Source organism: Amphiprion ocellaris, chromosome 9 (assembly GCF_022539595.1).
Source record: "Amphiprion ocellaris isolate individual 3 ecotype Okinawa chromosome 9, ASM2253959v1, whole genome shotgun sequence".
In the NCBI taxonomy this organism is placed as follows: Eukaryota; Metazoa; Chordata; class Actinopteri; family Pomacentridae; genus Amphiprion; species Amphiprion ocellaris.
Window position 1 is genome coordinate 8,121,898 of NC_072774.1, and position 14,924 is coordinate 8,136,821.

At 39.4% G+C, this 14,924-nt stretch overlaps 2 protein-coding genes across 5 annotated transcripts in view; one reads left to right on the top strand and one right to left on the bottom strand.

Moving 5' to 3' along the window:
• Positions 1-137: 137 nt before the first annotated feature.
• On the bottom strand, positions 138-9,444 carry slc6a19b (solute carrier family 6 member 19b). Its single transcript, XM_023299457.3, has 12 exons — positions 9,014-9,444; positions 6,611-6,751; positions 6,402-6,539; positions 6,132-6,313; positions 5,936-6,046; positions 5,274-5,377; positions 5,049-5,177; positions 4,782-4,938; positions 4,472-4,676; positions 1,927-2,086; positions 1,483-1,645; positions 138-1,379 (listed from the first exon to the last, which is right to left on the bottom strand). Exons 1-12 carry the CDS (start codon positions 9,210-9,212, stop codon positions 1,233-1,235), a joined length of 1,836 nt encoding a protein of 611 aa, XP_023155225.2. The 5' UTR covers positions 9,213-9,444; the 3' UTR covers positions 138-1,232.
• A 1,393-nt stretch (positions 9,445-10,837) lies between these two features.
• fhod3b (formin homology 2 domain containing 3b) overlaps positions 10,838-14,924 on the top strand; it is a 130,552-nt gene continuing 126,465 nt past the window's right edge. For 3 of the 4 annotated variants that reach the window (XM_023299399.3, XM_023299400.3, XM_023299401.3), the window contains exon 1: positions 10,839-11,391. In XM_023299399.3, the coding sequence (XP_023155167.2) occupies positions 11,227-11,391 (165 nt within the window). In that variant the 5' untranslated portion in view covers positions 10,839-11,226. Of the gene's footprint in view, positions 11,392-14,924 lie in introns of all 4 variants that reach the window. The other variant, XM_023299403.3, reaches the window with a different exon arrangement.

The following is a 14,924-nucleotide window of genomic DNA, read 5'->3' on the forward strand; positions in this document are numbered from 1 at the left end:
GAATAAAGGAACCCAGGAAATAAAGCTGTGTTGGTGCACATGCATTTTTTATTTGTCACTTGATGTAGTTTACATTACAGTTATTGCCGCCGGCCGTTATTTTCATTTGCCAGTGAACACACTTGAAAAAAAAAAAAAACACGTAGTGTATAAAGTTCTTCATTAAATTTATACTCTCCATCATGTTCATACAAAATATTGCCAACTGCATGTATTATTCCTACCAGAAAAACAGAGAGCACAGAGTGAAGTTAAAAAGCGACTTTAAACCCAGAGGAAAACAGAGATAGATTGCTGAAGGATAGGTTTCCACAAGAATTTGTAATACTTGCATTTGGACTCCTAAATATAAATAAGAGAGAAGCTCAAACTGCTGCACATTGACTCATAGATAGATGTAGAAAAGCCTCTAATATGAATGATATATTCCAAAATTACACATAAGTTTTAATCAAAAGCTAATTTCTTTCTTACACACATATCAGCTAATAAGGTCCAGAGATCTACATATCAATTAAAATACATCAGTTCATCATTGATGCAAACAGGTGGCACAAGTTCATTTAAAGAGTAAACAAAAGGCTCAAAAGAGGAGGGGAGAGTAAATTTTCCCTACATCCATCTGTTGTCTCATTAGAGATAATATTAAATTACAAAAGTTGATCTATAGGATACCATGTATTTCATCATAATATGGAATACCTGTAAGCTTTATCACATCATATTCCTTTATTTTTCTTTTTTGAATTGCCACCTGGTATTTGGCCCAGATTGTGCATTTTCCATCCATAAATAAAGACATCTCTACCACAAATTGATGCATAAAAGGCACAAATTGATACATAAAAATTCACCAGAATGCAGGAAATGAAGTATTCCATGCTCAGAATTGTCTGGGAAGAGAATCCATTTACACCCGTGACAATGTGCATCTGATTTAATAAATATTTAATTCACTTCTGATCAAACGCTCTGTTGACACGTCACAACAGTGACCCCAGCTGGACAGATGCGTGTATCTTTACTACATGATTTCTCTCTTTGACATCACCTCGTCTCAGCCTGAGAATCTAATTACTTAATCACATGAAAATATTTAACTCCACTGAAACATCAACCTGAGAAATCTGTCATAGACTTAAACTGCGGTGTTCTAAAACATTTGATCAGTGGTGTTGGGCTGGAGATTTTCTGGGCTTATTGTTCATTTAAATTTGACTGTGATATAATTGCTAGATTTGATTTTTCCTCCTCTTTTTCTGTAGACATTTCCAGATAGCAGCGAAAGGTATAGCAAGACTGGGAATCCCAGCCAATATAAAGATGATCACATAGATCCAGTGCGGGTACAGCTTTACTTCCAGTGTTGGAAATTTCTCCTGCAAAGATGGGGAAAAATCCAGTAGTTTGAGTTTTTCATGGTACATAAAGCTCAATATACATGATTTTAGAGAGTGAATCTTAACATAAGTTTCTATTTACCAATTCAGGATCCCAGGCTTTGTAGAGGAGCTTTTCTGAAACTTTAGTGACCAAGTAAAACACCAAGATTAAAAACACTATGAGTGGGCTGATGACTCTCCATGATGCCTTCCAAAAGAAATTAGGTCTGTGTCCAATCATGAACTTTATGTCATTGTTGAATCTGGGAAGACAGGGACACACATATAGTGTTGTCAAGAGTGTACATAACAGAGCAAAATTCTCTTCATTGATATTAAGTGTATCTATAGGCATTCTGATGGACATTATTTATCATAGAAGTAGTTCAGATAAATTGTAAGTGACTGTAATCTAAAAATTAGCAACAGTGCACAACTTCTTTTATTATTATGCCACCATCATGCATGTTATAAATCATGACAAGATCTCTCTGCAAGGCTTAACAGACAGCAAAGAAATAAAATATAATGCATTTTAAATCACCTGTCTATCCCATATATGTAAACCACTGAGATCATCTCGCAGAATGCAACAACCAGCAGAGCGATGGATGCTCCATAGGTGTCAAAGAGTGAAAGCCAGTAGTTCCCTGAGCCGAGCACGAATATCAGACCCACCAGGCAGCAGAGTGCACATATTACACCTGAAGAAGAGGAAATAACTGATGAAATAGGGCTGTATGCTTACATTTATTTTCAAATTCATATATATTTTTTAACCACTTAACATCAGTCATAGGTTGCTAAGTGTGACAGATTCAGTTAAGGCTATCTAGTGCCACTGTGACTAAACTGCATGTGGCTTTGTTGGTAGAACTTGCAGCTGAGATGTTTTACAGTAGGTTCAATTAGATCAGCGATCTCGACTATTTGTAAGATTATTGTTTACTCTCAAATGTACTGTTCTTCTTCAATAAAAGTAAAATTACTGGAGATTTTCAAATCTGGCTCTTGCCTGGTGATGGAGACAAGGACTCATTTTATTTCAGAACTCTCCCAAGTGTCTCTTATCACCATTTTCTTGTTAATTTTGGCTCCACAATTTTACCGCTGTTTACTGACTAAACTTACGTAGGTTTTAGAAATAAAAAAATAACAATAATAACATAAACAGCCCAGTGTTTATGGCAATAACTATACGTGTTTAAAGTAAGTGTGTCTACCCTTGAAATTTTAACTGTGGTCCAAATATATGGCAACTTAATGTAACATTGCATCACGATTCATACTGCCAAATAAGCACACATGCCATTCGTTGCAGTAATTCTTGCTTTGGTTTGTTTTCCATTTCGACTGACAAACTGAAGAAACTTGACACCTTCTGACAACATAACAATCATAAATATCAGGTTTACCAAGTCTATATAAAGTTTGCAATTGCTCATTTTGCAGTGTTTTAAGAGCACCATTCAAATATTATTTGCTAAACTTTCTATCAATGTAACATGCTATTGTGAAGAAAGGGTTTGTAACATGAAATTCTAAGGTGATGCACTTTCTTTGAAAACCAGTAGAACCTTACTAAAGAACTGTGAAACCCAAAATGTATGTGGGGCCTAAAATAGGAGAGAAAGGAATTGTACATGATTAATGTATCCCTTTTCATCCAATGTAGCACCTGAATGCTGTTAGATTTTTGAAATTAGAGTAGGGATACAAACATTTGAATCCACCAATCAGGAAGAGGCTATACAAGACACCTGTTGGACTGTTCAGCCTATTTGTGTGGCTGCTGCTTCTGTTGTATCTGGAGTTTGATGTTACAGGTAGTCAAAGTGATCACTTGTGCACAAGTCAGCCTTTTTTATTGTCTCTGTAATGATTGCATTTTGTTGTAGCTTCAATTTGATACGTTTGATGAGCGTTGGATTATTGTGCCTTATATAACTCTTGTTTATTAACCGGTGTGCCTTTATTGCAGAAGTTTGGAATACTTCATATACATATACCAGTAGCTGTAACTTAGAGTATTATGCTGTAGTGGAAAAGCACTGAGTGTCTGGGGCCATGTGAACTTCTGTGTTTCAGAGATCAACAAGGGCAGTATCATGTTGAAGACTACACAACCTGGACCCGCCCAACAGTTCAGGGGAAGGGTTGCCTCCACCCTGAGGTGAGAAGGAGAACAAGGAGCGCAGTCACGAGCTGTGCATGAGTGGACACAGGATGAGATAGGAAGCCAATCAGAGGGAGAAGACACCAAAAAAGCTTGCATGATTTTGTGTAGTATATAAGTCTGGGTCAGGATGGAACTAGGCGTAGTCAGACTTCATGAACTGACAGTGTCTCTGTTGCTGTTAGGAAAGAAGTCTGGACCCAGAATTCTGTTCTGTTATAGTCAGTCTTCTATTGAATAAATATTCATAGTGAGATCTAATTATCTTGTCCTACTGCTTCATCCAGCGAACGTGCAAGAGCTATCTCACACATGGTCTATTTTGCTGGTAGATTGGGATCGAGCTCCAGCATGAGCCTGTTGATGTCCTACTCACTTTTTTAAGTTAACCTGTGTGTCAATACCCCAAACCCGAGGTAATTCTCCTGCAGTGGTTTTGCTTGGTAGTTTGCTGTGCTTGAGCTGTGATTCTTTTAATATCTAACCAACTGGATTGTCATTGTTTTTCTTTGTGATTCATTTCTCATTAGTTTTACCTCTTTTCCAGTGAAGAATGCTGCCATACCGTGGGAAAGCTGGGAACCACTGAAGTCTCTACATTGTATGCATGTAAGTGAAACACACTGGGACATGACTGTGGTTTGCACCGTTTTGTTTGATTTGAGGATTGCAGTGGCACCTTAAGGGTTTTATTTTTCCATTTACTAATTTCAATAATTTTAGAATGATCATTAATGCCTCTATATTTTTAAGACTTTCAGAATTTTCAAAACTCAAGAGTCCCCAAGGCAACAAAACTTTCAAGCACTATGAAATTTACTCACAAATGCTCAAAATTGTAGCACTGTAAAATCCTGTGAAAATACTTTAAGTCTTTCAGTAATGGAAAATGAAAGAATGCATGTGAGGTTACCAGTTATTGCTTCTTTTGGCAATGTCTTGGGGAAGACCTTGAGGTCTTGCACTGATACTAGAATTCCCTCAATGCTGCCGAACATAGAAGACAGGCCGAGACAGAAGAGCATTATGAAGAACAGGACAGACCATAATGGAGAGAGGGGCATCTTGGTGATGGCCTCAGTGAACACAATGAAGGCCAGACCAGTCCCTTCAACTCCCTATAGACCCAAACACAGCACAGAGTTGTAGTAAAACAAGAGGATATTTGAGAAAAAAAGTAATAATTCTGCTGTCTTGATCTGACAAACTTATTGAAATCTTACTTCACTGAGAAAAGTTGTCAAGTCGCAGGTTTTCAGATCGATCCCTTGAATAACCTCGGGGTGGGTTTCATTAAGGCGTTGAACAACCTGATTGTAGTGGTTGTCAGTGATGCTGCCCTCAGCCATGTCAAAGGCATTTAGTAATGCTAGGATGTTTCTGAAACCCAAAGTTCATGAGAGTAAAAAAGCTTTGATGTAAATGCATTCCTGTATGAGAAAGGTGTGATCAGATACAATACATAGTTGGACAAAAAGACATAATTGTACCCAGAAAGACAGTTGTCAAATCTCTCTGTTGCTCTGAAGCCAATGATGGTGTAAATGACGGTTGCAGCATAGACAGCCGTGAGGCCGTTGATGATGGAGATGATCACTGCATCCTGTTCACAGTTGTTACTAAAGGGGAAAAAATGAACTTTACCTTTGCTTACAGTACTGTCTCACTATTTTTTAAGTTAAATTGCACATTCTAAATGTAAATACCCAACTTACTGCACTGAGTTGTAGCTGGAGAAGGAAATGAGGCCACCAAAGAAGGAATAGAAAACCTGAGCACCAGCATCCAGCCATGTTGTTGGTTTGGCCAGCTCTGTTAACTGGAAGAATGCGTATAGTAGACGATTATGACTTAACTGGTTATTGTTATGCATGGGCTTTATAATACAGAAAAACAAATTAAAGCTAAAACCTGAACCATTAGCCCCTTACATTGAAGCTTTTCTATCCTGATGGAGATGATAAAAATACACTATGGCAGTTAGCAGTTACCAGATTTTGACCATTTCAATAACTATTGGAGATTTTTGGACTAACATGTTCAACTTCGTTTTCCATCATTATCATCAAAACACCAAAACAGAGAATATCTTCTGGAGAAATGATCCTCATTTCCTCCAGTAAAGTTCTCAGGACTTAGGTGCAATAAAACTGTTCTGGTGGAATGAGTTGGTCCAGCACCTTACAAAGGCACTTAATGTTTGTTTTTCCTTTCAGTTATTCACCTCTTTGTACCTCTTCAGATGGAATTATAATTACAGATTAAAAAATAGTTAGACATTTAGTACAAGATTAGATGTAATATATTAACTAAGCCATGTTAGCTTAAGTAAACCCAGTGTGATTGCTTAAATTTAAATTTTAAAATAGTGACTTACATCTGGTGTGAAGAGAAACTTAATTCCATTTAAAGAGCCCTTCAGGGTCAATCCTCTGATCAGAAATATAGTCAGCACCACATAGGGGAGGGTTGAAGTCACATACACAGCCTTGGAAAAAAACAGAATATTAACAGAATCATTGTTTAGATGAATGAAAATCTTCTTATTTACTGTGGTAAACACTGTGTTGTACCTTCCCGGTGGTCTCAATCCCACGAATTGTGCAGATATAGAGCACCGACCAGGCACAAATGTGACATAGCAAAATCCACCACTGCAGCCCACCGTCCTCTTCAATAGTTGGAGGTGTGTTCAGAGTTTTCCTGTACCAGAAATAATCCACCGGGGAGCTCCTCTCACACTCTGAGACAAATCCTGACAGAATTTACACTATGTGTCACTAAAAAAAGCTTCTAGCATCACTTTCTATCGTGGAGAAGTACATTACTGATTGTAGCACTACCTGTTAAACTGGCATCCATGGGACATTGGCTCCAAGGCAGTGGATCTTGAAATGAGTTGAAGAAGTACCACATAATCCAGGCGATGATGGTGTTGTAATAGAGGCTGACTGTCAGAGATATACACATGGATGCGATTCCTGCCAAGTGAAAGGTTTCATTTAATTTCCACTAGTTTGTTTTGTAAATATCGTGCAAACCTTTTTCTTACTGATGCCAGCTAAGTAAGGATGAATTTCAGACCACACTCCCATGCTGCCTGCTCTTAAACGCTGACCAATAGCAAACTCCAGATGGAGAAGCGGGATTCCCTCAAGGACCAGCAGGATGAGAAATGGTATCATAAATGCACCTGCAGAAAAACAACAGAATGGCTGTGGTGACGATTAATCTGAGAATTTTCTGTAACACTGAGGATTTTATAGACTGTAAAAATACAACAGGTTGTTGTTAATCATTCAGGAAACGTGAGCACACAGAGAGACAGTGGATGAGGCTGGGTTAATAATGCAGTGCATGCATGCCTCTACAGTAAGCACTTTACAAGAATCTGCTGTTCATCAGCAGGTATGAAATTCTTATCTCAACCTTGTCTATACAGCTAGATGTGCTTTAACCTGTCGTTTTAAAGGATATTGTTTAATATTTCATTGTTGGTGTTGTGACTCAGTCTGCCTGCTAAGGGCCAGTGACGGTCAGGCAGCTTTGTCAAACACATAGTCACAAATCAATTCTGGATCAAAACTTGGAGTCTTCAGAAAGTTTTCAAGAAAGAGTCTTCAAGCAGTCTTCAGAGTCTGATGCGAATAATGTTTGTTCAATACAGAGGCTGTAGGAACAAACATGAGCACAATCTTGAGATTTTAACTGTCTACACAAAGCATTACATCGTCTATTATACCTATGCAAATTCCTTTTAAACACACCTCTTCCGTTCTGGAAAGCCACAACCCATCCTCCTAAGATCCAATCAGGATGCCCATAAAGTGATCATATCAAAAGTTAGACCACCTCCTCTTTTTTATTTCTGCTAGGCTGGCATTATTTCTGCTTGGCTCAGCGTGCCTTAGGTTTCAACTCACGAGAGCAGATGAAGAGAGGGCATGAACTTCCTGTCTTATGCCTTATATGGGCTCCATAGGCTTCGGTCGGGTCGCTGGTTTCCACAGGATTATTCAGTGTACTCATAACTTGACATGCTAGATCTCCTAATCTTATCTTTGTCAGCTCTTAAATTTGATTCACACATCAGATTTGTTTAATTTTAACATTTGTTCAGTCATAAAATGGCACAACAATGGTTGCAATTTTGGTCATTAACTTCTTAACATGGACACAGATATAGACTATCATCACCACCTAGTGACCTCCAGGAAACAAATTAACAGCAAGCAGTATTGCATTAATTTTTATTTTGCTCCTCTCCATTTTTACTCACTGTGGCAATTTTTTTTACTGTAATATACAGTTTTGCACCTCTATAGAAACCATGGCTAGAAGTAGAGAGAACTGAAAAATGTCTTTTGTACAATATGGCACAGTTAGAGTGCTGTAAAGAAGCCATGTTTTCCAAAAACTGAAAAAAGGAATTAATATAAACAACATTTTGTGTCCACGTGTAATACTGTTGAAAAATGCAATATTACATGACATTTCTTCCTACTCCTCTGTATCCCAGTTTTTGAACCATGCTGCATTTATTTCATTGATCAGTCATGCTTAATTTTTCTCTTAGTCTGGTTTGTTCCTATATTCCAAGTCATATTATGTTCCATATCATGGTTTTAAGCTTAGATCAGATACATTTTTCAGAGTTAACCAAACATTTGACACATGCTTCATTCAAAGACCAGCTGAAGTTTGAAAATTTGATGACTTTTTCTGTTTTACAGTGTCTGGTCCTGAAAAATGGTGTAATTTGGGGGATTTTTTAAATACAGGATCAGATGCCTTTTGGTGTTCAGTTTGTTCAGGCAGCTGGTTTGCAAAAACATCATGTAAAACCTGAGCAACTGATTCACCATATAAATACGCTACCAGTCAAAAGTTTGGACACACCTACTCATTCAATGCTTGTTTTTTATTTGTGTTATTTTCTATATTGTAGATCAATGCTGAATATTTACCGTTTGATGCAAAACATCAGTCAAAAGTGACCCATATCCAGTGGAAAATGGGTATCTCCTGACTCACACTGCTTATCAAAGGATTAACACTTTTTGTTTACAACATAACTCCATATGTGTTCTTTCATAGTTTTGATGTCTTCAGTATTCATCTACAGTGTACAATATAATTAAATAAAAAACACCGAATAAGAAGGTGTATTCAAAATTTTGACTGGTCGTGTATAAACTATGTAAAAATTGAAAATATGCTTATGTAAAAAAAATGATATATTTCTAAAATATAGTCCTGTTAGCATTAGAAGGCAGAAAAATCTAATAGAGAACTTTTAAGTTATCACATAACTGATGATGGAAAAAGATAAATAAATTATTAGCACGGACGAATTGGAATAATCTCCTGTATTCTTCTAGTAGGGTTGGATTGGATATAATGAGATTTCAAGAAGCATTATTGAAAGCAGTCAAACGATGAATGTCTCACTTGCCTCCTCCGTGACTCTGACACAGATAAGGGAAACGCCACACGTTTCCAAGTCCCACACAAAAGCCCACACAGCTCAGCATGTACTGGGCCTTGTTGTCCCACTTTGGTCTGTCTCCAGCCTCGTCTTCTTCCAGCTTGTCCAGCTGCTGATGGGACAATATCCTGTCATCCAGGCCTGGGTTGGAAAGTCTCAGCTTCATGATCTATCAGACACTGTACTGTTGTGGTGATACAGTGGTTCACTGTAAAGCTCTGGAGTGTAAATCGCTGCTCGCACTGTGAGATCCCGTGTGCTGGGTGTCTGTAATAGATTGACTAGGCCGTGGTGTCAGAGAGCATCAATCGGAGGTGTGCAGCCTTTAAAGCTGCAGCTGAGCAAGAGCACAGTGAACTGGTCTTATCTGATGGGAACTGTCAGTGCACACAAGTCACTGTTCTTGTGGGACTTACTGGAGAAAAACTATTTTTATAGGATTCATTGTATGGTCTATCTTAAAATACAGAAAGCTATGTTCTCACTCGCTCTAAGTATTATGTAGCTTAGGGTTGGGCATCGAACCTGAGTGTTTGATGAAGAAATCATTTTGGCTTTATTGCAGAATCTCTTACAGTGTGAAATAATACCCAAAACAAAACGTAAAACCTGTTCCTCTACTTGTACAGATCATTTACAGGTTGGTTTAAAACTGTTTTTAACAAATGTCATGTCAACATGTTGAAGTTAATTGTTGACCTTGGAAAAAGCAGCAGAAGCTTCAACTCAGGATATCAGGAGGAATTTGCAAAAACTTTTACATTTTCAGGCATAATGTTTACTGATACATCACAGAATGAGGTTTTGATGAATACACCTGTAAACACTGCATCCAGTTACATGGTGCTGTGTTAGAATCTTTTAAACTACAAATGTTTTTTATTTTTTTTATTGTGTTCTCACAATATAGTTGTGAAAGTCAGGAATGTTAGTGTAAAAAGTGACAGTGAACCGAATAAAAAAACCCAGAACACTGTTTAGAAAAATCGCAAAATATTATTTAACTTTACCCTTTTGACATAAGAGAGGGCATTTTTACTTTTTTTTTTTTTTAACATTAAGTAAAATTATTTTTTATTAGATACGAAAATAGATTTTAAAAACTAGATTTTGGCATACATTACTGCCTTTGAATAAATGTTCCCACCCATAAAAATATAACTTAAAAATTCCCAAAAATCCAAATTGGGCATGTGCATGGATCACTTTGCGCACAGCTGTATCTACTCTCTAGTGTCTCTGTACGGTTTGTTTCTCAGCACTTGAGTTGTAACCAAAGATCATTGAACTGTTGCCCTTCACTTCCAGCATCAGTGCAGATAGTTTTGTGTGTTTTGCCCTCTGTCTGTAAATCACTTTGTAAACTCAGTTTTTTAAAGGTGCTACATGAATCAAGTTACTATAAATAGTCAAAAGTCATCTCTTACATCTCTAAAACAAAGTTTTACGGTCTTTTGTCACTTGTTTATATCATTTGTAGATATAAGAAACGTATTGCTCAAGTAGAAAATCACTGTAAATCAAAACTGGGCATGTGCATCGATCATTTTACGCACAACTGTATCTACTATCTACAGTCTCTGTGCCGCGTGTTTGTCAACACTTGAGTTGTAACCAAAACTCATTGAACCGTCACACTTCACTTCCAGCATCAGTGCAGATGCTTCCCTGTGTGTTTTCCTTTCCCCCCCACTGGAGGCCGCAGTCGCGCCTCTAATCCGAGCTGCGTCGGGCCGGCTGAGGTCTGGCTCCGGTGTCCCCTGGCAGAGTTTCTGCATGAGGAGGGAGCCCGCTTCCCATCGCTCTCACAGACCAGGCGCCAAGTGTAGCAGTGCCCCGTCCGCAGTCTGCCTCAGCACCTCAACAGCCCGCAATGCCCTTGGATACTGCCGCCCCTGCGCTCGCTTAGCCGCGCCTTCTCCGCCTTTTGGGTCTGCCGCTTCTGGACTGTTGTGCGCACTGTCCCGACTCATCCGCGCTGCGTGAAAACAAATGGAGAAGCTCCAAGGATAACAGGCTGCAGGATTGAGCTACTGCAGAAGACCTGCCGGTAGTTTGGCTGGCCGGAGGAGGAAGAGGGGTGGGAGGGCTGCGCTGTCTGTCTGTCAGAGGCTTTGGTGTCGCATCCACTATTTTGATGCTCTAAAGAAAACAACATCGCCTTTTTGCATGGATGCACCATGGCTACTTTTATATGCAGGGTGCAGTTCTTAGATGATACTGATCCATTTAACAGCACCAATTTCCCCGAACCCACCAGACCACCTCTGTACACTTTCCGGGAGGATATTCCTCTGATCAATCAGATTGCTGGAGTCCACAGGCTGCTGAAAGCTCCACAGAAGGTATGAAATGCACTTTTTAATGTCTCAGTGGTGTTTTTTTTTTTTTTTTAGACATGTTTGTTTTAAATAGGTAAAAGTTAGAACACACCTTAATTAATAATTACCTTGTTGATGGGGTAACCACCAACAAAACTAATGGACCAATGAGCAAGGGCTGGAGCATCAACATGTGTTTAAACAGTTATTGCGTGCACTATAACATTATGGGATATTTGGTTACTCCAGGTGACGTTGGGTTGAAACAGACACCCATTATTTGACTAAAGGGGGAAGGAATCAGTTAATGTTTACATCAACTGCCACTCTCAGTTCTATCTGATTTTCTAACTATTCGTTAACTAGACTGGAGGAGATATTTTTTCAAAATTTGGTTGAGTTTTGTGCCATTTATTTTGTGTAAGAGTGAAGACTCAAACTTTTTCTCAAAGGAAAAATCATTTGTGGAAAAGAGGGCATACTTTGCATTTGTGGCATCGTGAATGGGCACGCTTACGGTCATGCAGGAAACCACTACTGCTCCAATTAGAGGAGGTGGGGTCAAATGCTCAGTTGGTCAGTTCTTGAAGGATGGAAGAAGATTTGTTTCCCCCTACTTGGATTGATGAGATCTGTAGGTTTGGATTAGATCTCAATAGCTCTTCTGAATCAAACATGCTTTTATTGTTTCTGCATTTTGCTGTAAGTGCACTCTGTGTTTGGTCAACTTCATCACGTCAGTCTTTATTTATTCCCAGCTGTTTTACAGGGTTGTTTTGGTTGCAAAAGTTCCCAAGATCCACAATTTAAATGGCCCAAAATAACTGCTTGGTGCCTTTTTTGTACATTGGAATTGCCCAGTGACAAATAATGCAAACCTGACACCCGTTTACAGTTTTTTTCTTCTCTTCTGAAGGCCATATCTCTTGAGAAATGTCTGTCAGCCTTCTGATGAGACTGTATGCATCCAAACACATTTTCAGAAAGCCCCATGTCACTGACCTTTGAATTTAAACAAAGCAGCAGAGGCCACAGCAGCTGAGGTTGAGTCTTTTTATTGAGCATTTATCTCAGTCTGGCCGGGAAGTCGCGTAAATAGAAAGTTAATTTGGGCCTTCTTCATTCTGTCAGATGAGTGGTGCTCCGTCTTGTTTGAGTGGAGCTGGTAAGATAAGTCACAGCAGCCTCAGGATGCTGTGGATCACCACAAGCCTGGCTCTCATTCTGCAGCCCACTCAGTCTGACCAGCAGGACGGGACGGGGATGCTTTCCACTGTTCGAGAAAGGAAGGAGAGAGGGAGGATTAAAAACACAAACAAAGAGCTGATGCACAGTCAACTGGTTTGAGTTTAGCTGCAGGCCAGCTGGAGCGCAGAGAGGGAGCAGCGGGGCTTGATTAGTGAGGTTTGGTGGTTATTAAACAAAAACCAGTCAGGTGGATGACAACTCTATCGTCACCTTTGCGCGAGGGCTTCTCTAAATTCACACCCTCCAAAGTTTGAAGAGGTGACTCCAGTGTGACCCTGTGAATCCCTTCAAACAACAAACCTGTTGTCTCTGAGCTGCATCTCTCCAGCGGAGGTCAACCTGATATAAATAGTACGCTGCTAACACATGGTGCCGAGGGAGTCAGAACAGCAAGCATATGCTGTTTCTGGGCTGTTGCTGTCAGTTTCAGTCTGCAGTCTCAAGAGGGGGAAAATCTCTACATGCATGTGTGTGTGATTGTTGTTTATAGTGCGTGTTGGATTGGGTTGTGCATGAGATGGCACCTTGGCTTCGCTACTGTGCAGATTCAAACATCAATAAGAGAGAGAAATTTTAAACATCAAAGCCTTTTGTTAAGGTTTTTCTTTTATTTTTATAGCAACAAGAAGTCACACCATAAATAATTGTTGCGTAGCAAGAGCTTTGTCAGGGCAGCAGAACCACTTTGAAGTCAGTTTTCCACCCTGTGGCCTTTTGGAAAATGCCAAACCAACCATGTATCATAACTCAGTATGCAGCGTACTGTGGTACCGAAGTAGCACTGCTGAGTCTTCTCAAGGCTTTAATGGTAATTGAACATTCATTTGAAGACAGCTTGTGGTGAAAAAAGAACAAAATGCATCCACACAATGTGCATGTGGAGCATCTTATCTAAACTTTTCTGTTGCTTGTGTATATGGAAACTATGACTACCTGACTCAGCCTCTCAGTTTTCTAATGCATTGCAAGTGTGCATGCTGGTCAAAATCTGCTGGGTTTATTCCAAATATGCAGCTTTGCCAACGCAAATCAATAGATCAGTACTCCTTCATAGACTTTCTTCTTTCAGTGCTTTGTAGTTTGTGGCTCAGTGGCCTCGCATCAGAGAACGGACTCTCACTTTACTGATTCCAAATTTTTGGGACAGTTGTTTTTCTGCATTTTTTTCGTCCCATAATGAGAAGCTACGGTAAATGAGAAGTTATGCTAAATGCTGTAAAGTACAGGTTCCTCCTTCATGCCTGTCAAAGCTCCTTTGAATTCTTTTACACATTGTCATGCAGAGTTGAGGTTTTGCCGGTCTATGCGTTTTGGAGGGTTGTCTCAGCAGAGGACTCCTTTCAGAAGAATGCACCCGTGGACAGACTCATCCTCTGCATGCTTGACGGGAACTTAAGATTGCTGTTGTGGTTTCTCTTTCATGCATCAGGTGTGTTTTAATGTGTTTTAAATCTGGAGTACTAATGGCATCCTCGCCTTGATCAAACAAGAGGAATCAGTCAGCCACTTCAAAAGCTTTTCACTTGTTTGATAAAGTCCATTACAGCTAATGTTTGCACAGAACTATGTGCCAAACAGTGTTGTTATTGGGGTTATCATGAGTTTCAAAAATGCAAGTTTCACACAGCATTTGCTGTCTCACTCCAATTGTCTTCCCCTTGTGGAAGACAAAGACATTTGGAGTGAGATAGCAGTTTTAAATTGGAAATTGCATGGTGTTTATTTTTAGTCCTTTTTGCCTTAACTGCCTCCCTGGTCAGTGGACCACAGTATGGTGGTTGAAGGGAGAGGCCAGACCTCAGTGTGTGAGCAGAGCGCTTGTGGTTACATCTCTGGACTTGGCCATTGCAGGGCCACTGTGGGTTCACGTCCTGGGCAGGGGACAGCTAAAGAAGCCTCTGCTGCTGATAATCTGGTCGCACTATTCCTGGATTAAGGGGAATTGAAGTGTACCAACCTGGCCTGGTTATGCATTGCAATACCTGTAATTAGTAATCCAGGTCGATTATATAATGAGCACCTGAAGTGACACAGATTAGAGGACGAATGTGTGGATACATGGAAGAATAGATACACATGGGGATTGTTAATAGTATACTTGCGTAATTCACTTCGACTTTTCTGCTTGTGTTGCTTTTGGTCTGCTAGTCAAAACCTTGTGTGGGGAAATGCATTTCTTGCTTCCATGGTTGGCTAATTACTGGTTACAGCTGCAAATACAGCCCAATGTTTTGTCTATTTCAGGTTGTGATACAGAGTAAAAATCTGAAAGAGAACAAACCTTTTTTCCCCTTTGTTTTTCCAATCTG